Below are 24401 nucleotides of genomic sequence, written 5' to 3'. Positions count from 1 at the left end.
TAGATTTTTTTCCAAAAAAGGAATTAACTTTTTTTTTTGGTCAATATAGATGAAAATTCATCAGAAGAAACATCAAACTGAAATTTCCTACAACAGACATTAAAAGACAACTTAATACAAACTAGTACTTTTACGTGTATCAGTGTTTGGTCTGCAATGTTATGCTTAATTTTTTTTAATTTTTTTATTTATTTAAGTAATTAATAGAAAAAAATGCTTATAAAAATTTTAGGTGTATAAATTGTTACATAATTTTATGTATATGTGCAATTACAAGTTTAAGTTGTAAGAATTTGTATGCTTTTACATCATGAAGTAAATAAAATAATAAAAGGAATGAGAATTAATACAATCAGTGAATTTATGAAGTAAAATCTTCATAGTAAATCACACTCAGTATAAATACGTAGTTAAGTATGCTTAGCAGAGTATTTATACTAATTATATATATATGTACTTTGTTTTACTTGACTAAAATTTAACTGAAATTAATAGTTACTTAATTTGGAATACATGAAAGAACTCAGAAACTGTTTACAAAAAAAAAAAATCGGTACATATGAAACACTACAAAAGACTACTTTTCTAAGTGTGTACACAATAAATAAAAAAAATATTAAGCCTTTAGATGTAACAGTCTAATATTAGACTCTTGCATCGAAAGGCTGTAGAGAACTGAAGAGTTCAGTGATAAGAAAGTTTTAGCATATTTTATGGTTTCAATTGGAGCATCTAATAACAGTACTTCTTATTCTTCGACAGCATTTGTATATATTTTTACTTTTCAGCTACAGTGATATATATATATATATTATATATATATATATATATATATATATATATAAAACTTTCTGAAAATTCAAATAATTTACATAAAGTAAATTAGTTGTTTTTGTAATATATGTGTATATATATATATATATATATATATAATATATGTTGCTTTAGCTTTAGCTTTAAATATGTGTGTACACAACAATAAAAAAAAAATTTTTTAATTATTTTTTTTTACATTCCTTGTATGAAGTAAAGGAACTATTGTGATCGTGAAAAATCTCAGTTTCCAGATTTCAATGGAAATATCCATTTTGACCATTACTGAATCCGTTTTGATTTAGTTTCGGCATGACATACGTATGTATGATTTAGTTCGGCATAACTTAAAAATGATTAGCCATAGGATGTTGAAATTTTGGATATAGGACCATTGTAACATCTGGTTGTGCACCTCCTCTTTTGATTGCAACAAACCAAAAAATGAACCAAAAGCATGCAAAATCAAAAAAATTGGATTTTGGACTGTTTCTTGACTGCAGTAATAAGCCCTCATTGAGAGTTTTCCAACAATATATCATAAGTGGTACTTATTTTCATTGGTTCCAGAATTACAGCCAAATCAGTTTAATTAATAAAATATTTGGATCTTACTAGGAAAGGCACATTCGGTTCGGATCAGACTTCATCTCCTTTTTTTTAACTTTTTTTTTTTTAATTATATTGATTTATTAATAATTTATTAACCTCTGATTGTAAAAAAAAAATTACAATAAATAATAATTCAATACATGAAAAAGTTATTAATGAAATAAAATTTTATGTACTTTTCATTAAAAAAAAAAAAAAGTCTATACGTAATTTAATAGGCATACAAGGAAGTCATGTGGTATCCACATCAGATTTCTTGTTTTATGCCTTAAGGAAACATTTATAAAAAAGAAATAGAGAAAAATAGATTTACATAAATTGTAAATAATCTGTGAAAAAGTTTTAATTTCAGTGCTCCAAAGTCCAAAAAAATTCTTCTTCTTCAGATATATATTTGTGCATATATACGTATTTACGTTGGCCTGTATTAGTCCTTGTAACTCTAGATCCCATTGATTTTCTTCAAATTTGGTAAAGAGAAACTATCTTCAGAGGGAAAGAATTTATTCAATTTTTACAAAAATTGAAATAATTGGTAGAGTTGTTTTGGCTAATAAAAATTTCAAATCTTTACTGAGGAGACACTTTAACCAAAATGTTTACTTACAAAAGTAAAAGCTTTTTTTTGACAAGATCACAAATAACTAAATATTTTTATTTAATATTCAATTCCTCCCCAAAAATGACTACATATTTTTCAAGTTTAGCTGTACATTGCTTCAGAAAAAAAGTTGAGTTTTTTGCATCTACATACATTTTCTACATCAATAGTTTCAAACCACTAAAAAGTTTTTTTTCCCATCTCACCTAACGGTTTACAGCAAAAACTTATGACTGTATCATTATATTTTTGAACAATTTTAAAAAGTCCTTTTTTAAATTTATTATTACTACTTAGGGATTATTTTCTAAAAAATTAATTTTACTTGAATGCTTTCCTTTGAGTATGAGTCCCAAAATGAAAATTTTTTTTTGCTATATCAAATTGTAATTTATAAACAATAATTCTATTTTTGTATAGTGAAGATTCTTTTAGTTGAACAAAGATTTGATTTATTTAAAATCAAATCTTTGTTCTTGATACAGATCAAACATGTTTAAAAAAAATTACAAAAACAAATAATATTTTTATAGAAGAAATAAAAATAACAAATGGCTTTTCTCAACAGTAGCTCAAACATTTAAAAAAATTAGATGCAGAAATAGCGAAACATAAATAATAAAATTATTTGGATTTGGAATTATTTCACTCCTACAAAAATGTCAAACTCAATCTTCAGAAGTACAAGTAACATCAAATAGGGAAATTATTATGAACTTAAAAAGTGGAATAGAATCTCTGCTCCTTGAAATAAATATAAATGTAATAAGTTCATACTATTGGAGAACTTGAATTGCACATCGATGAAGATGAAATAAATAATTTTGAAGAAATGAAAAATCTTGGAAAATTCTTATATGAATTACTGAAAGAGTTGATACAAGTAATTGTCATGCATAGGGCACCATAACTGATTATTGAATATGTCAAGAAAAATACAAGAACACAAAACAATGGTTCTACCATTCAACTTTCATTAAGTCCTGCACAAGCATAGAAATAATCACTTTTTATTTAACTATATATCAAAAAATTAAAAAATATTTTTACATAAAAAATGTAAAAAAAATATAATTTTGGTTATTTTTTTTTCAATAAAAAGGAACTATTTTATTATAGATACAACTAGAGCTTGGAATGAATTGAAAAAAATAATGAATGGCATTACTTTTTTGGTGCAGCCAGGAAAGTTATGCAATTCATTGCTGCCTTAATTTTCTTTTATTCTACAAACACTGTTAGAAATGATTTTTTTGTAGCATTACATAAGTTTTTGTTTCTTTATTTGTTATTCACTGTTTATTGTTATCACTTCGCTACAATTTTTCACTTATTTGAAAAAAAAAAAACTATTTTTGATAACTTATAAATTTTATTCCTTACTAGTATCAATGAATGATTGCTTAATAAGTGAAAATGGCATCTAGTAAATTTTTAGAGTATTTTAATTTTTTATCAACAGTTACAGCTTACATAGCAGCAGCAATTGTTAAGTACAGTTTTTGAGCTTTTTCTTATTTTCCAGTTTAATTTAATAATTATTTAAATATCATTCATTGTAATGTATAATTATACATATAGTACAAAGAGAAGGAAACAAAAGGTATGATTTAAATAAACGAAAGCAGTTAAAAGAAGAAAACTGTCTTTTACAATAAATTTAGTAAACTGAAGAAAGACATTATTGACATGAAAAAGTAAAAACTTTCTACTTGTCTATTACTAGATATCAATTACAATGAGCTAATAACCAAAGAACATAAAGTGATAGAACATCTTTTTTTTTTTTTTTAATTTAATGAATAAAAAACCTGCAAAAGGGACAAAACTCTAAACCGTTACAAAGGTGACTATTGCAAAGAAATAAACTAGAAACCAAGCCTGTATTCATTTTTTGCCCATATTAAATTTTAAACATGCTTGTAAAGAGTTTTTCATTAAGGTTGATTTCATGAGTGTTTTAAGATGGAAAAAAAATATGAACAATTATTATACAAAAGGAAAATAAGAAGTGTAAAAAAAGATTTCTTCAAAATTCATAGTCTTTCTGAAAGAAAAATATATGAGGCATAGAAAATTAAAATTTTATCAAAGCGTAATTGTTTATTTTTATTTGAACAAATATTCTTTATTTTTTTAAAAATTAATATTATCTTTTTAATTTATTCTTTGATCAAAAAACAATTTGGCTCAGAATATACATCATAATTTTCTGATTTAAAAATATTTCATGACTGTTTTATTGCATCTCCGTAGATGGTAATGGTAATAAAAAAATAATAAACATTTTAAATATGTTATTCAGATCCTGATATAATTATACAATAAAAAGATCACATTATGGATGTTAGGTGTGGAAATCCCTGGACAACAGGAAGGAGAGCATTTGTTAGTAAAAATAAAAAAATAACATGGAAAACCACTGATGAAAAGAAAAAAATTAAATACTGGAAAAAAAAATAGTTTTAATTTTATATTAATATATGAAAGTAACAATTATAATAAATATTAGAGGTATAATTCTGTGCAGACAATAAAGAAAAAAAATAGGCCTCAACAAAATGATAATTTTGAAATCATAATTGAAAAATATTTGAATATGTATTTAAAATAAATGATAAACAAGTGTGTAGAAAAATTCAGGATTAACTAATTAATTAGATTATTAAAAAACCAAACAAAAGTGTAAAATTGTTTTTTAAAAAAGAAAATATAATTTAACTCAAAAAAATTAGTAAGAAAATCATTTAGATCTTAAGAAAATTCTTTAAAAATTTTATACAGTCAATACATAACTTATATTTCCTATGGTGAATTTAATTTAACCTTCCAACCTAACTAAAAAATTGGAGAAATATGTTTACATTGAATTCTGGAGGTGGATCAAAGTATATTAGAAATAATAACATGCTCACCCCTTAATTTAAAATTTAATTAATGCTTTGAATTACAAAACACAATTTTGTTTATACTTTTTCCAGATCTTACAGCATCATTTGAAATAAACCATTTTTGTAAAATTTGTGATGTAATTTTTTTTTTATTATATCACAGATTATCAAAAACGTTTTACTGATTTCCAAAAAATTTCAATATGTTCAACAGTTTCCAAATTTTTTTATCAGAAATACATTTAAAAAAGGTCCGATTTTTTTTAAAACCATTTTCAAAGATTATACATTATATTGCAACTAACAAAACTAAAAATTGGATAATTTTGTCTAAAATGAAATGTTAAGTTTTATCAGAAACATTGAAAAAAATTCTCCAAAAAAATTGATCATCAAAATAATTTTGAAAATGTTATTTTAATAATATTCAATAAGATTACATGAATGAAAAAATCTTTTACTCCAAATAAATGACTGATTTCTAAAGAACCTCCAAAAATGAACACTTAAAAAACCTTGAACATAAAAAACCTTCAAAATTGAAGATTTTTTCCTAAGGTTCCCTAAATATATAAGTAACTGAGTAGAAAGTGTCAACAGAAGAGAAACTATAGGATATAAAATATTTTGACTTTTCTAATTTAACACTTACTTTATCAAAATAATAAAAACATATAAAGAAAATATATTTAATTTCTAGAAAATGGTGTTCAAATGAATTAAATGAAATAAAAAAAAGTTTGGGTTAAATTTATTATAATACAGATTAAATTAGAGATGTAAAAAGGATGTAATTAAAGATGTAATTTTTTTTTAATATCTTAAAAAAAAGGAAAAAAAGGCTGTCAGGGAAAGTTTTAGTTTTAAGAGGAAATGTTTGATATTGAATGATAATAATGGTTTATTAGCCTAATTGCTTTGTTTGTAATTTTGATTTATTTTGGAGAAAGTTTCCAATAGGTGTTTATTTTTGGAATAAGATGGATTGCAAGGATAGTTAAGTTCAAGTTTTTATGAAATTTATAGAATAGAGCAAGATTATGTTTTAATTCAGCATTATGGTATTTTGACTGCATGTTTGCAATATTGTTAGTCAAAACTTTTTCTAATTTTTATTAAAAATAAGCAGTAAGATTCCTTGCCAATTTAATTACATGAGGTATGATGTATATAATGATGTTTCACATAGTTTTCCATTTAAAAATGGAAGTTCAAAAGGGTGTTGGAAAGAAAATTGACTATTATCCCTTACTCACTGTGTCACCACCTCACACGTGCTCTTTGTACATGCTACTGTGAAAAACTTATTACATTTGCTTTTTACATGTAGATTCTTCAATAAGTAAAAATAGTTTGTGTTTTCAGACAGTAATAACTTCAATAATTTTATGAATAAAAATATTGTATTAAGTAATAATACACAAAATATATTATCATGCAACTACTAATTTTAAATCTTAAATACTACTACTAATTTTAAATTTCAAATTAAGTGAATTCACAACTAACAATAAGAAAATATCATAAACTGATAAAAAAAAATTTTAAGATTCAAAAGTCATCAAGACTTGTGAAGAAATTTAAGTTAAAAGTTTTTCACAATGAAATCAATCACTGATTCTATCACAAAAAAAAAGTATATGCTTATCACGTATAAATAAATGAACGTGTGCGGAAGAACATTAAAAACATTTATGAATACGAAGAAAATTATTTAAACATTTTGAAAACAGAGTAAATGAAAAAGAATAAAAAATAAAATAAATTTCATCAGCCAAAATATTTCAACTGTTTTAATCAAGGGCAAATTATAAAATCAATGATTTTTAAATTAAGATTTTTTACAAAGTTGCAAATTAAAAACTGGATCAACAAAGGGTTATAGAGAAGGCCTCAGTAAGAAGAGGGGGCACTAAGGTTAAGAATGCAGAATGGTCCACCCTATAGATGTCCTTGTAACTCAGTATATATAAACTCTCAATAGCATCTGTCAGTATCACAGATCTTCCTGGTGGATCTACTTCACATATATCACTTCATTCAGCATGAGAGTCTTGGTTAGTAATACATATATTTTAACAGTAAACGCCTAACGTTAATAAGCTTTCTAAGCATGGCACAGTTGGTATATAATATTATTTCAAACCAACTGGTTGAATTTCATTTTATCTATATACAAATTAATATATAATAATATTGTGATTAAATAATGATAGTGCGAGTAGATTCTATAATTGCAAAAATTTAACTATATTTTTTAAAGATTTTTCTATATTTATTAGTTTCATTGTTTATTATGAACAATACTATTCAACACATTTTATTGTGTATTAAAATTATCCTGTTATATACATTTTTATCAGGAAGTATTTAATGCTTTTAAAAATAAATGTTTATATTCATAATATTTTTCTCTTTTCATTTACTGTTTTCTAAATTTTTAACAATTTTTCTTTAAATTTTTCAATTTTTCTTTATAATCATAAATGTTTTCAATGCTCATTCGCACACATTTGTCTATACGTGATAAACTTAATTTTTTTGTGATAGAATCAGTAATTGATTTCATTGTAAAAAACTTATTTTTAACTTATATTTCTTCACAAGTCTAGATGACTTTTGTATGTTTAAATTTTCTTTTAATCAGTTTATAATATTTTCTTATAAATATTTTCTATATAATATTAATAATGAAGTAAGTACATAACATTTTGATATTTTCATAAGAATTACTATAAATTAAGTATATAGACTTTTCCCAGTAAATGTGGCTATTTTCGGGTTTTAATTTTGATAGAATAAATTATCTTTATACATATTTAATGTTATAATCATAATTCTATATGTATTAAATAATAAAAAGTATATATCTGTAGTTTAAAGAAGAGGAGCAAATTCATCTTACAATAAAAGAACATTGTAATAGAATTTCTAAATATCTAATTGTTTATTTACTATAGAGATAAAAAAAAAATTGTATTTTGTTAAATGACAACTGTTGAGTTTATAAAAATAATCAATACATTTTTTCTAAAATTTTACATACCTACTCTGTCACCAATTCATTAGTCAAAGTACTGTAATAGTTGAGTTTTATATCAACAAAATATGATTAACATAATCAACAATATTTATATCAACAATATGATTAACTTTAATGATTAACCTTTAGTATGCATTATGTTTTAACAATGGCAGAAAATTAAGTACAATAATTTGTTTGATAAAAATAACACAAACTATAAATGACACATAATATATTTTTTTAATAGAAAATACTTCATACCAAAAGAGAAGTAACAAAATGAACATGAAAAATTCACATGTTATTAGTAATAGTTTAATGATGTTATTTCTTTATAAATAAAAATTAGCATTTTGCATTACAGTTGCCTATAACAATTTACAGCAAATAATAATTATCACTGATAGCAGACTAATGCCTAGTTATCAGTTGTTTTTATACAACTGATAATTCTTTAATCCTAAAAAAATACAAAATTTAACTTATCTAAATTTTAATAAATATTATAATTGCAATTAACTTCTTATTGTACATTTCAGGTTGTATTATTCGCAGCTGTTGCCTGCGTCGTAGCCAAGCCTGCAGCTCTTGGTTACGCCTACTCTGCTGTAGCTCCTTTGGCAGGGTACCCGTATGCCGCTCATTACGGTGCATATCCTTATGCTGCTGCCCCAGCAGTATACGGTGCTCCAATTGCCCCAGCAGTATATGGTGCTCCATTCGCCCCAGCACCAGCTTTAGGTTATGCTGCACCTGCACCATACGCCCCATTTGTTGGTGCCGGTATCAAATCACAGTATCACTCTCAAGATGAAATTGGACAAGCTAGCTATGGACATGCTGAACCTGGCCAAACCCACAATGCTATCCAGGTATGTCATAATTTTAAGTTAATAAAAGAAAATTTTAAGTAATTTGGTTTCCAAATTTGTTAAAAATTACAGAAAATAATTTTTGATTTAATTGTTGCAATCTATAATTATTTAAAAGACTAACAAGGATAATAATTACAAAAATTAACAAAAAAGGATTAATCACTAACAATAATTAACATTTTTTATCACTTCTCCACAATTCAAAATATAATACAAATGTTAAATTACTTCAGTCTTTATGACTAAATGAGAACAGGGCCTTTTTGAAGCTTTAACATTTCTAGTTAGTTAATATAGAAAAAACACAGTAATTCTCAATCTAATCAGGTTTTGCAGATGAAATTATACAGCATTAAAAAGAAAACACTAATGAGTGTATAATGAATATACTAAAGTAACAATAATTATTATTAATCTCAGATTGCAGTCAATAGATGTAATCATACATAATAAATAATATGAATGCAATAAATATACATAAATAGTTTTTTTTTTTAATTGATCACTTTTCTTCAAGAGAGTTCATATTGTTAATTTGTTTTATTGCAAAGTGATTTGTGTGCATAATTTTCGACTTTTTTAAAGAACATTAATTTAATTAAAAAATTCTTAAATTTTAAGTAAAAGAGCACAGATAGGAAGCGGCTAATTTTTCAGTATTTTAATAATATGAATTACCAATTGACAAGAGAAGTGCAGAGCTATTGGCTAAATTCTATATAAGTATTTATAATAAATATAATGCGACAATTTAATGTAACAACAATCTTTTCTTTATAGGATGCTGCTGGTAACAAAGTAGGAAGTTTCAGTTTTGTAAACCCAGAAGGAAAACTCATCCAGACAAGCTATGTTGCTGATGCCGCCGGTTACCGTGTTTCCTCCAACGACTTGCCAGTCGCACCAGTTGACAACTCTGTACCTCCAGCACCAGTAGCAGAAACCCCAGAAGTAGTTGCCGCTAGAGCCGCACACTTAGCTGAAGTCGAAGCCGCTAAGAGCCGAAGCAAACGTGCCGCTGTCATCACTCCAGCTGGTACTTCCCCAATCGCCCCCGTTCCACTAGTCCATCCATATGCAGCATACCCATATGCCGCTTACCCATATGCCGGTATCCCCTATGCTGCTCCTTTTCCACATGCGTATCCAACAACCAACGTACAACCAGTAGTAACTCCAGACGGTTTCATCGCTGACACTCCAGAAGTAGCTGCTGCTAAAGCTAACCACTTTGCTGAAGTAGCTGCAGCTGTAGCAAGAGCTGCTTATCCTTAAGTAATTATGTTTCTGTATAGTCTCTTCTTTCTTAATAAAAAAATAAACTAAAAACTAATTTGACTTGTTTTTTCCATACTAATAACAACCTTTATCATCATACAACAACTAATTTAAAGTGTGTTTAAGGTTAAAACTTAAATAAAAATGGAAAAATCATTTTTATAAAAAAAAAAAGAAAAGAATACAATATTAAAGATACTAGCTGCAGAGGCATGCCCTCCACAGCTAGGCCTTCCTGGTGGGCGGCGTCTTGGACTAGGATTATTTAGTTATCTAAAAATTGATTACCTATTGTGTAAAAATATTTTTTTTTGAATGGTGAAAATTGTTATAACGAAAGTTAAATTAGAAATTTAACTTTAGAAACTGATACTAACGAACCACGATTTTCCGCTAATGATTGGTACATTCCAGTGCCTACTTTTTTGTTATAGTTCATTATTTTATTTAAAAAAAACAATCACATATATAAAAAAATATATTATTAATATATATTAATTTTGAATTAAACCACATACACACATAATAAACTAACAATAGTATAAATTTAAATACCACCTTTCTTGTAACTTTAGTTTCATGTTTATTCTAAATCAGATAATCATTAATTAACGACTGATAAATTAAAGTTGAGAAAAGGAATATCACTTTTATGAATATAAACAACTACAGATAAATGACAAGAAAAATTTACACAACTTGATACTTGACTATAGCTCAAATGATTTATTCAAAGACTACATAGCATGCTACTTAAACAACAGTATTTTAATGCACCAAACAGCATTTACTCAATTCTGCAGCAGATTAAATATTACCATTACTTTATCTTGAAAAGGTTATTTTGGTAGGTTTTAGGATAATAAACACATAATTTAAAATCAAGCAGTTTAAATTTTGAATTTAAACTGCTAATTATCCTTAAATATCCTAATTTTCAGTTTTAATACATGCCAACAAATTCACCAAACCAAATTCTAATACTTCTACATAATGCTTTAAAACCAAATGTTAAAAAAAAATATATATTAAATACATGTAAAATATTTTGTAATATTTACTTTTTTCAATAAAAAAATCCTTACTTTAAATACTGTTAGAAAAGAGATCCACTTCAAATTACTATTTGACCAATTAAAAATATCAAAATTAACTCTTCTCATTACAAATTCAAAAATAAAAATTGGGTCAGCCTGATTGTTTTCTCCTCCATTCACTGCTCACAAATCACTACACTTTAATTTTTTCTCACTACAGCAAACACTGACATTCTTTACTTAATTTGAATTGACAATCATATCCCTAATTTTTGGTTTAAAAAAATTTCTTACGCTTTTTTTAGATTTTGAATATATTTTCAAACTCCTAACTCTAAATTAAACAAAAAAAAAGTATATTCAAACTATGTAATGCTATCCCTGAGATCTTATTACTTAGTATAGAGAAATCGCTATCCAATTATTACAACGTATATTTTATAAATGTATTAGTAATATTATGTTTATTCAAAATAACAACGAAGTACCAATTATTGTTTTTAATGATATAAACATTAAAATGAACAACTTAAAAGTCTCATTTACAAGTCAAAATAGTTACTAAAAAAAAAAAAAATACTTATACTAAAATAGCATGTTGTGAATACTACAACTATTTAAAGAAACACATTAAAAATGTATATCAAGATTTGTAATAAACACATAAATCAGAATCAAAATTATTCCTCAACACTCATCTACATGAGAATTTAATTATTAATTAATTTTCCTTAAATGGGACGTTAAGCCCCTATGGATCTTTTTTTTCATTTTTATTTTTTGTAGTTTATTTTTAGATTTATTTACATATTATAATGCTTCAAAATATTTTTCTAAGCTCAGTAGCGGTTTGGTATTTCTGATTCTTCTCTAGTTTCAAGAAACTCACTCCTCAGACAATACCATAAATTTAATTAGTGCCACAGTATACAGACATCTGTATCCAGCTAAAGTGTAATTGAATTAAAGTGGGATAACTGGTTGAGATCATTACAACTTCCAACAAACTCATGCAACAATTCTGGTACCACGTGTAAAGCGAACTCATTAACATCAAATCAAGTAATAATATGATATCTCCCTCATCCATTTGGTTAAATTAATTCTTTCTCGCATATAATTATCTGCCGTTTTTCTGAATTTTTACTGCTGCATGAAATTAACATCTTCTAAAATTAGAAATTTAAACAGTTGCATGACATAAAATAATTGCCAACTAAAATTAAATATACTGTAATTATTTGCCTTTCGATGTATTTTAAAAACTGTATCATGCATCAACACATAAATAAGAAGTCCTTTATACAACACATAATAATTTTTTTCAAAATTATTTAAGCTTATATAAATAGTTTTTAGGTTTATTTTTTATTTTTAAGTTAAAAAATATCCCTTTTTATTGAAAAACAATAACCAAAATTATGAATTCTTTTATTTTACATTTAAAATTTAAATTTTAAAAAGATATTAAATCTATATAAATTGTTTTTTAAATTCAGTTAAAGATTGAAATTTGAGTTGATGTTTATCAGAGCTAAATATTTTTAAATTTCAAAGATATAAAACCTAAAAAAAATAAAATAATTTATTGTATAACTGCTTTAAAATTTTTTAAAGAATCAAAAATAATATTAAATTTCAGGTAATAATATAATTGTTGGTTTTAACTTTCATATTAATGCTTTCAGCAAGTGTTAAAATCGAGTTTCAACGATAATGCAGGCCTACAGTATGAAAAACTTTGTACATAAAATAAAATTATCAAATCGATCATTGGAGAATGGAAATAAATATAAATTTGAATAAAACTTTAATCATAAATGCACAGATAAGAGAAATTAATTGTGATTTGAAATATTTTAATAAATATTTTCAACTTTTAAAACATTCACTAAAATTGTTTTTAATTAAATATAAAAGTTGAAATTAAAAGAAAACGTTTTAAATTTTTTTTTAAATTTGGGAACTCCCTGTTAGGGGAGAGGTATTAAGTTATTTTAGTGACTTTGTTGTTTAACAAAATAATTTTTAACAATAAAAATTTGAACTTTTTTTTTCATTTTGGAGACTCCTGTATTCAAGAAGCAAAAATTAATTTTTCTAAAATTAAGAATCTAAAATTAATTTTTAAGAAAATAATCCCTAAATGAAAGATACAGCCATAATTCTAAATAAACAAATTTGTAATTTTCTCAGAAAGGGGTGAACATTTTTAGCAGAATTGCTATGAATAGGGGTGAATTTTTTTTTTGGGAGGGTGAATATATATTAAAAAACATTTTTGATAATTTGTGAGCTTCATAAAAAAAACCTTTACTTCTGTCAGAAAATTTTTTTGCTAAAGATTTGAAATTTTATTTTGATCAAAACACTGCCACTCCTTTTTCCAATTTTTGTAAAAATTGAATACATTCTTTATCCCCAAAGATTGTACTTCTATAAGTTTGAAGAAAATCGGTCAACGGGGTTCAGAGCTATAAGGCCATATATAGGCTATCAGACATGTGTACAAATGTCTGTCTGAAAAATATAAATTTTTTTTTGACTTGGGAGCACTGGAATAAAAAAAATTTTTTGCAGATTATTTGCAATTTATTTATATCTATTTTTTTCTAAATATTTCCTTAAGGCACAAAACTAATAAAAAATCAATCTTTTAAATTTATTTTTTGACCGATCTATATACTTTCCCGTTATAGTTATAGCAGCATACGAGTATATCACTACAACCAGATAAAAGCAGCAGTAATCCTAAAAATATAAGTAAAAAACTGCTAAGTAGTAACTGGATCAAAGCAAAACACAAAAATGATAAAGAGAAAACTGGATAATACAAAAATAGCTGCAGTGAATAGTTACAATAGGTTTCTGGTTTTAACATGACACAAAGGAAAAAAACACTATAAGTAAAACACTACAGAATTGTATCAGATTCTGTAGCAAACAAACCATTTTTTTTATTACAGCTGTATGAATTGCAGTATTTACACAAAAAAACAAAGGATAAATTGAAAGTGTTGAATGATAACTCTCGAAAGAAACATATCTTACTTATCCTGCAACAGCATTGCTGAAAATAATTTTTACTTTATGGTTTAAAGAAAGAATTATGGTTTAATGGTTAGCAGAAGAAATTAAAAAAAAATAATAATCTGCTGATATTTTATTCATTGTATGTGTATAATTTTATAAATTTTGGCAAAAAACCTAATTCCGGTTCATTAGAATTGATTGGTATGAAAATTTAAATAAAATTTCTGGTACAGAAACATCACAAATTTTCAAAGAATTACTAGGAGCTCTTTTTCTGACAAGCTGTCCTCGTGTTAACTACCAAATAAAGAGTTTAAACAGTTGATCATTAAAATATTTAAAATAGAGTTATAAGGATATACAATGGATAAATTTTAATGAATTTAAAAAAAAACATCAATTAAGAAGAATAAAACACTGTATGATGAAAAAAATAAATTTTTCATTAGCAGTTAATACATAATAATCAAGTTTTAAATGTTTTGTAATTTAAATTAAACTAAGTTTGTAGCCAGTTAATACAAGTTAATCACGTCTGTAAAGAGAAGAGGGCTTGTTTACGGCACTTCATGCATACAACTTGACCATGCCTTGATCCTTGAAGCTTTAAAATAAGCAGGTAATAAATGTGTAAATTTGTGTGTGTGTGTGTGTGTGTATATATATATTTTTATTTAAAGAGGGATCATTAGTTCTTAACTATGTAACATAACTGTATCATGAATAATAAACGTAATCATTCTTTTTTCCTGTTATTTTTTCTAGTTGTCAAGACTTGGCAATCTTATGATAATTTTTTATAATATATAATAAATAAAATAATAAAAATGGTGCCTGCCTCATACTTTCAGTTTAATATAGAAAAAAATTTTAACATTATAAATTTAAAAAAACTAAAATGTAGAGTACATTCTTGTATATTCCTGAAGTGATCTCTTACTTAAGTCTTTTTATAGGTTCCAAAAAAAATGTACCCCATATTCAACTACAGCTGTTCAAATAACTTCTGTTAACACAGAGTTTCATTAAGAAAAAAAATAAAAGATTAGAATTTAGTTTTGATTAGTGTCACCTTTATGTGTCCAATCACAAAAATATTTTTATGATCAATTTTTTTTTAGATCTTTTTTAGTTTTTTAGTAAGTTTTTTTTTTTTAGTAAAAGCTGATAATTGCATGCAATGAACTACTTAAAACATAACTAAACATTGAACGATTTTTAAACAAAATATAATTTTTACTAAAACCACAGAAAAATTTCTAAAAGAAACTTGTAAAAATTAACGCAACTGTCTACAAATTAATTGCTTTTAGACTTGTTTTATGAAAAATTATTCAATGAGATGGAATAAAACAAAAACTAAAGAATTATTTTCTGAAATATCTCCCAAAGTCCAGGCAATTTTTTTCTTTCATTTGTAGTCCTACATGTAGTAATTAATGTTCACTAAAAAAAAACACAAACTAAAAATGGCAATTTTACTGTTAAATACCTTTTAATCTAACATCATTAGCCAGAAATCACGAAATAGTGCTCTATTTCTACAAATTGTATTTGAATTAATAAAATAAAACTAATTGATTTTAAGAAATAAAAACCAGAGTTTGAAGTATTCTTTTCCTCAGATTATAGCTGGCCTAGTCAGTTAATATAGTGATTGGCATGCTTCCTCTATATCAGCATGATATAAGTGTATGGATTTTTTCATCTAACATTTTTTCTATTTTATTATCTTCATTAAAATTAAAATATCCAAGGTCATAAAAAATTAATTCCTACCGTAAAAATTCCTTTATATAAAAATAAAATCATAGTGGAATACTGGTTTTTTTTAATGCCCATATCTTGTTTATTTTCCCATGCTGAGTTAAAGCGACATATATTATGTGTTGCTTTCTGACAGAAAGGGGGTACATTAATTTGATGCAATACATTATCTGCCTCAGTTTTTATATCCTCATAGTTATGAAAAATATACACAAAATTTCATATAAAAGAGAATTTAATCAGTTTATTTCCCTTAGGGTAATGATGATAACAATATAACTGCTCCATTTCGTGATTGAAAGTGGTTTCATTTGTAAGTCTGAGTATCACTTGTATTTCAATAGATTTGGCATGATGCTATGCAAATGTATACTTGGTGTATTACTGAAGGCAACAAGAAATAACTTTTTTCTCATTTCCCTTTTAAGCCTGAATTAGAATGCTCGTTATTTTTGAGAATGACTTTCATTTTCAGCAGGGACTTCCACTTACATCAGGTCTCTAGCAACAGTTTTTACTAAAACCGAAGAAAAATTTCTAAAAAACTTAAAATTAACATAACTGTCTACAAATTTATTTATTTTAGACTTGTTCAGTTATGGCTCTTATCATCTGATAAGTTTTTGTTTTACAAGAAAATTTCTTAATCCAAGCAAATTCTGGATTTGAGTTTTTATACAATTTATAACTACAAAAATTTTTCTAAGACAATAATTTCTCAATGAAAAAAAATTATTTTTAAATACAAAGTAACAAAAATAATAATTACGATTTTAAATAACATTAAATATTTCATTTACAATTTTATTAATATAATTATCATAGTTTGTACGTTCTTCAATAAAATAAAATTATCAACATTTAAAAAGATTATCACAATTTAATAATGTTAAATTTTATTTAAAAATATAGTAAAATCATTTTTTCTTCTTTTTATGAAAAAAGGGTTATTGATTTCTTTTTATATTAAATTATTTTCAATAATTGGAAGGGAAATCTAGGAAAAAATTTAATGAAAACAGCCTCAAACTTATATACATACACACACACACACACATATATATATACATATATATATATATATATACATATATACACATATATATATATATATACTAGCTCTCCCCGCCACGCTTCGCTGTGGCACATTGTGGTTGCATGGATGAGAAATGAGAAACAAAACAAAGCATACGTTTCATAGAAGTCTAATTTTGCAATACTTGTGGATATACAATATTTTTTGTTTTTCCACTGTCTGCGTAGATATAAAGTCTATCTGGTTTGCCGACTCGGGAACACGCAACATACAGTTGCACATGTGAGAAGCAAGCCGCATCTAAATCTAAACCACACAATTCTAAATATTGACCTTGAGCTTTATTGATTGTGATTGCAAATTCCAATCGAATTGGGAATGGCAATCTTTTAAATTAAAATGGTATATCGGTCGGGATTATGGGAATTCGAGGAATGAGGACATCTTCACCTTTGAAAGGCCCCGTTAAAATCGTTGCTTCCACTACGTTATTCATCAATTTCTTAACTGCAAGTCGCGTGCCGTTGCAGAGCTTTAGCTGATTAATATTCCGCAACAGGATAATTGTCATTTTTTGATCGAACCGTTGCTAGAATCAATCTAATGAGGAATGTTTTCCCAGTTCCTCCTGGCGCATCCAAGAAGAAGGTCCCCCCAACTCCGTCATTTATCATTTGCATTATGCGATCATAAATGCCTTTCTGTTCACGCGTTAATTTGGGAATGTTTGATTGGACATATGACTGAAGATCACCAATGTTGTAACTCTGTTCACGGTGTAAATCCACATCAGATGAAGCAATCGCAGCTCGGGTGGGTGCTGGCATTCCCAATTGACTAAGAACTTTATTTGCAATAGCTAAGCACTTGTCTTCAATATTTATCAATGCTTCGTTGTAAAAGACTTCTGTAAATTCCACGTTCATATTGGTATTTTCTAGGCGTACTCTATGCAAAATATCCTCGGCCATATGCGATCGATATCTTTCCCATAACTCTGTGGGAGATGAAGGGAAGGAAACGGTCAATATAATTGCGAATAATGCGCGAATTTGGTTTGGATGTGCAGTGTTGCACACGTCATTAATACATATATCCCACTGTTGGTCGGTCGTTTTCTAATAAATTCAGAGCTTGGTAAAAGGCGCAGCTCAATCACGACACTATTACACAAAAGTACCTCGATTAAAGTGAATATTTAATTCAGATTGTATAATAATCTGAATCAGAAGCAAGTGGATACGTTTTTTTTTTTGTTAAAAAACAATGTAATTGAGAACAGGTATTGTTTCACATGTGACTGCGGTTGTCGTTAGCTAGTATGGCGAATGTTCCCCCTCGCTTCCGGCAGATGGCGCGGTCACTGGTACACAGCTGACCGTTAAAAAAACTGTTTTCTCGCGGTCGCGGGTATGTGACTGATGCGAAAAATAGATAAAAACAATCTTTGATGCGGGTTATATATCGTGCTAAAATTTGAGCTCAATCGGTGCAGAACATTTTAAGTTTTTGAAGCGTACACAAACGAACTTAACATTTTTATATATAAAGATTTGTGGGTTGCGAAAAAAAGCCCTTAAGTCGTGCGATAAAACACATCATTTTAAATGCTTACAAAAGCAGAGTAATGCTTACAAATTACAGAATAATCAAACGGCGTTGATTTCGTAAGTAGAAGTTGTGCTGCTTCAGTGTACAACGTGATTCTCGAGTATGATTCTACTAATGAATTACGGTCTCCAAATAAAACAAAACCCCGCAGGTAAATTGAGAAAAAGGTGAGATTTTGATAAAAATGCGATTCGTAAAAAAATTACATGAATTTGAATTATTTAGAAATAGTTTAACGATGTATTATGTCCTTTGGAAGAGAATTCGGTTATTGTCTTCGACAACGCTTCTTATAATTAAACGAAAAGAATTCCAGCCGTGTTATAGAAAAACAATGATATCAAAATGCGGCTTAGTTCAAAAGGAATAATTTTTGAAGAGGTTTAAGTTAATGTTCAATCGTTGCAACGGGTTTCGCGTATTAAAAGTAATTATAGTCCGTATAAAATTGGTTTGACACACAACGCCATATTGGTAAGTCGTGTTTTTATTCGGCTCCTAACGAATGGTTTTCTATTCGTTAGGAGCCGAATAAAAACACGAATGGTTTTCCTTTGTTTACATTTCCATCTGATTTATTAGCCTCTTAATTATTAGAAAACAATACTAATTAAAAATAGATAGATAGATTTATTAAAAATAGATGAAAACAATCTTTGATGCGGGTTATATATCGTGATAAAATTTGAGCTCAATCGGTGCAGAACATTTTGAGTTTTTGAAGCCGTACACAAACGAACATTTATATATATATATATATATATATATATATATATATATATATATATATATATATATATACATATTATATATATAAATTTACTGTACAATAGTAACATGTAATGCCCAATAACAATAGCTAAAGGTGAATGATGATCAATTTTTTAGCGTGAGAAAAATGATATGCCTGATAGGGACTTGAACCCAATATCTTCAGATGAAAGGCAAAAAAGCTACCGCTTTGCCATTAATATATATATATATATATATATATTTATGACTAATATATACATGGTAATAAATGAGTATATGAGTAATGTATGTGTGTATGTGAGAGAGTACTTCTGGGTGAATACAATGTTATACAGTTTGCTCATTTATATTATTAATTATTAAGATTACATTCATAGTAGATACCATCACCCCCAAAACTCAGTGGCCTACCAAAATTACATAAAATAAATAATCCTATAAGACCTTTAATAAATTTTAAAACAGCTCCTGTGTATTTCACAGCTAAAATACTTAATAAAAATTAATCTTACCCTTAAACATAACATATTTATGAAGTCATAAATAAGTCAATTTCTATCAATTATAGCACAAAAATGGTAAGTTCTGCTTTTACTAACATGTACCCTAATATACCAACTGACAAGAAAACAGAAATAATAAAAAATAGATTAAGTGAAACACCATAATATACCAATGTATTAATCATTACTGTAAGAAATATTTGTCCTCAAAATCATTTTTAGTATGAGAATAATTGATATTTACAAAAGAAGTTTTACTAATAGTATCACCTATATCTGCTATTATGTTGAAATATTTGTACAAGAATTTGAAAGTAATGTAATTTAAGGCATAATAAATACACACCAAATATTATTGTGGATAAAATAAGTAGTTGATATTTTAGTCATATAATCTTATTTTGTCATGTATAGTCCATCAGTAAAGTCACTAGTCCAAATATAACCCAACTACAAATAATGAGAATTTGATCATTTTAAATAAACTTTTATAATAATAATTTAAAATTTACATATGAAATAGGAAAACAGAAAAATACATTTTCTAGATATCAAAATTGAAATAAATAAACATAAACGATAAATACATCAGTTTATGGAAAACCTACTATATTACAATTTAAATTCTATGACCTATGGTCACAAAAGATTAATATACACACAAACATAATTTTTATAACTATTCATTACATAAAAATAAACTTAAAAACAGAATAAATAAAAAGAAATAGTAATAATTAATGGTTTTAATGATGAAATTATAGAAAAAAATGTATAAATCAGAATAATAAATAAAAAGATAATTTTACTAAAATACAAAAAATAAAAAAAGTAACACAGATTAATAAAATAATAGAAAAAAATTATTAATGTATATGATAAAACAATATAAAAATACATAGCCTATAAACCAAACCACATTATAAAATATTTAAAAAATAACAATAATAAAGAATTAAGAGGAGTATACAAAATTAAATGCAACGAGTGTAATAATATCTATATTAGTAAAACCAATAGATTGTTTAAAAAAAATTTACAGCAGGTAAAAACAAAATAATTATTTAAAAAAAAAAAATGGAACCGACATCAAGATCATGTAATGTGATGCACATATATCTATACTATTATATAAACAGGAAGAGGGTTTTTTTTATTATTAAGACAAACAAAAAAATAATCAATTGCAATCAAATTTTTACCCATCTTAGCATAACTGAGAAGGTTTTTAGATATATTTCACCTTGAAGATCTCTAAAATATATATATGTAGTAATGGAAATTTGCTGGTTAAAGCACAAACTTTAATTTGATTAATAAACAAACTTTATTTGAATTAATGAATTGTGAACTGTGAGTCTCTATCACTGTGTGAGCTGGGTTTGAACTACAAATGATTATATCTAAAAACCAATTTCTAGATTTTTTGAAATTCCAAGTTTCAAGGGTTTAAAATGATTTTTGATTTTTTTTTTCAAACCTTGGTATTTTTTTTAATTTTTCGGTAACAAATGATAATCAACCTGATTTTTGGCGAGTGTAATCTTCATTTCAACAAACCGATTTCCACATTTTTGAAATTCGAAAGGAGATTAAGAAAGATAAAAAAAGGTTTGAACAATTTGTTTGTACATTTTCCCAATCCCGACTACACTAAACGAGATACACGGTAGATTTGGGCTTGCAAATACTCATTTTCGGGATTATTAAAATTCCGATTTTTTTTAAGGAGTACGACGGTATACAACGTTGTGGTTCAACCAACACAGCCACTGCCACCGTTACTGTATGTATGACTGGCTTGCTGCACCTGCCTCCGGTTACTTGACTAAAATAAAGATTGACCGCTTCAGGAAACGCAAATAACAATATAGCTCGAGCGAAGCTGCGACGCGGAGCTAGTATTATTATAAGAATCCCACTGTCCCTACCGATGGTGAATATTATATACAATATATATTGGGTCTAAAAGGTTTGAAACAAGATTCCTACCCGTCGGACGGCTAAAACATTTTTTTTGTCAATGTTCAGAGGGATTTTTTGTGTCTAAAATTTCACCGCGAAAAGTAGCTGCGTCGATTGTAACAACATTTATTTCAATCGAATAGGAAAAAAGTTACGCATGAACAAACATAAAAAAAAATATACGGGTCCAATACATAATCCCCTTTACTTCCTTGTATGAAGTAAAGTAAGCATTGTGAACGCGAAAAATTTCGGTTTTTAGATTTCAACGGAAATATATCCGTTTTGACTAGTTTCGGCGTGACGTCTGTACGTATCACGCATAACTAAAAAACGATTAGCCGTACGATGTTGAAATTTTGGATTTAGGACTGCTAACATCTAGTTGTGTACCTCCCTTTTTGATTGCAATCGACTGAACCAAAAGTGTCAAAAAAAGCCCAAAATCCAAAAATTTGGATTGTGAACTTTTTCTTAACTGCAATAATAAGCCCTCAACCCACCGGGTTGGTCTAGTGGTGAACGCGTCTTCCCAAATCAGATGATTTGAAAGTCGAGAGTTTCAGCGATCAAGTCCCAGTAAAGTCAGCTATTTTTATAAGGATTTGAATACTAGATCGTGAATACCGGTGTTCTTTGGTGGTTGGGTTTCAATTAACTACACATTTCAGGAACGGTCGAACTGAGACTGTTCAAGACTTACACTTCATTTACACTCATATATATCATCCTCATTCATTCTCTGAGGTATTATCTGAAAGGCAGTTACCGGAGGCTAAACAGGAAAAAGGAGAAATGAAATAAGCCCTCATTGGGAGCTTTTCAACGATATATCATAGGTGGTACTTATTTTCATTGGCCCCAGAGTTATAGGGAAATAAAATTTTAAATAATGAAATATTTGGATCTTATAAGGGGAAGGTACATCGATTCGAATCAGACTTTATCTCCTTTTTTTTAAATGAAATATACCGATTTATTAACCTTCCACTGTAAAAATTTTTTACGATGAATTCTAATTCGATAACAAAAACGAAAAAAAATGAAAAATATCAGAAGTTATTAACGGAATAAAATTTTATGTACTTTTAAAAATGTATATATGTAATTTAATTGACGTACAAGGAAGTCATGTGGTGTTCACAGTAAATTTTTTGAAGTCGGTTAAAAAGAGTTATATCTAATGTAGATGACCGTTCGTTAAAATACAAAAATACTATTACAGATTCCAAAAATAATTTAGAGATTTTAGAAGAACGTAATAATGAAAGAAAAATGAATGTACTTGAGAAATATTACATCTATAAATATAAACAGAAATATAAACTGATGAACCACTAGATCACATTCAAAGATGATTTAATTAAAAAAATAACAAAAATACAATCTAACAGTTTGCAATAATGACCACACAACAAAAGAAAATACTACATTTTAAATATTACGTGTATATCATTTCAGTACTGGACAGCAAAATTTGCATATGCGTTCATAATATTACTCAAAAATTTGTAAAACAGAGAACAATCTAAAATAAAAAACGTTTAAAAGAATTATATATAATGTAATTACTGAACTCAATAACACCTGAAAATGCGGGATATCGCGAAAATCGAATCTTGAAAATTAATATAGTTAAGTTTAACTTATCTAATTAACATATTTTGGTGGTTTATATTTCATATAGAGTATTAACTGTTACGTAATGCTGTAGACAAAAAGTATACACAGAGATAGAAAAATACAGATGAACGCATTACTTTGTATTTTTACTTCATTAAATCTGTGCAAATTATTGAAACTAATTTGAAAATTAAACAGTTATATACGCGATAAAATTCTTTTTAATTTTGTTGTTACATAAATTATAGAGTTGCCAAAAAAGAACTGCCTTGGTGACGTCTGATTTTCAGTATTATAAAAAATTTTTGCGATTATATAAGTGCTTTATGAATAAATAAGCAGCGTCTAACAAAATAATCTACCTGGCATTTCATTTTCTATATATAAAAACGAACAAAAAATATTCTTTCAAAACCTAACGATCACCCCCCTATGTTTTCATTCTGTTCGCCAATTTTTTTTGTTGAAAAATTTATATCTCGAGTTCAGATTGGCGAATTATAATTATATTTGGTATACGTATCTAACAATTTTACAAATTTCAAAACGGCGACCAAGTAATTTTCTGACCTTTTATACCTCAGTAAACATTCGGTTTATCAAAATACATTTTACTAGCTAAAATTTTAAGATTTTTCAGGTAAATAAAACGATAACTTATTTTTGAAAATCGGTTGACAAACAACCGAAGAAAAGAGATTACCATAATTTTCAGCAGTTTCAAATCCACTAATAATAAATAATTACGAGTACTAAACAAAGGTAAAAATAATTTAAATAAATAAATACGATATACCCAAAGAAAAAAACAACAAGATTAATGAAAATGACCCCTTCTGCTAAAACGATCATTTGTGAGGTAATTTTACGAAAATTTACAAAATTAATCGCCTGTTTCTCACCGCAATAATGTTCACTGGATTCAATCGAAACTGAATCAATTTTTGTAATAACCATCGTTGAACAAAAGAACAATTC

The 24401-nt window shown here is 26.7% G+C and overlaps 2 protein-coding genes across 10 annotated transcripts in view; one reads left to right on the top strand and one right to left on the bottom strand.

Annotated features, from left to right (window-relative positions):
* Rbcn-3B (WD repeat-containing protein Rbcn-3B) overlaps positions 1-24401 on the bottom strand; it is a 409024-nt gene that overhangs the window by 242798 nt on the left and 141825 nt on the right. The gene's annotated exons all lie outside the window — the stretch shown is intronic.
* Positions 6931-10129, top strand: LOC142318920 (uncharacterized). Its single transcript, XM_075355594.1, has 3 exons — positions 6931-6974; positions 8482-8814; positions 9598-10129. Exons 1-3 carry the CDS (start codon positions 6963-6965, stop codon positions 10090-10092), a joined length of 840 nt encoding a protein of 279 aa, XP_075211709.1. The 5' UTR covers positions 6931-6962; the 3' UTR covers positions 10093-10129.

Source organism: Lycorma delicatula, chromosome 2 (genome assembly GCF_047948215.1).
Source record: "Lycorma delicatula isolate Av1 chromosome 2, ASM4794821v1, whole genome shotgun sequence".
NCBI classification, from domain to species: Eukaryota; Metazoa; Arthropoda; class Insecta; order Hemiptera; family Fulgoridae; genus Lycorma; species Lycorma delicatula.
This window is presented reverse-complemented; position numbering and strand designations above follow the sequence as displayed.

Excerpts from the sequence above, each read along its gene's own strand:
- LOC142318920 (XM_075355594.1), top strand. Across the intron at positions 8,815-9,597 it reads AAACCCACAATGCTATCCAG|GATGCTGCTGGTAACAAAGT; the intron begins GTATGTCATAAT and ends TTTTCTTTATAG.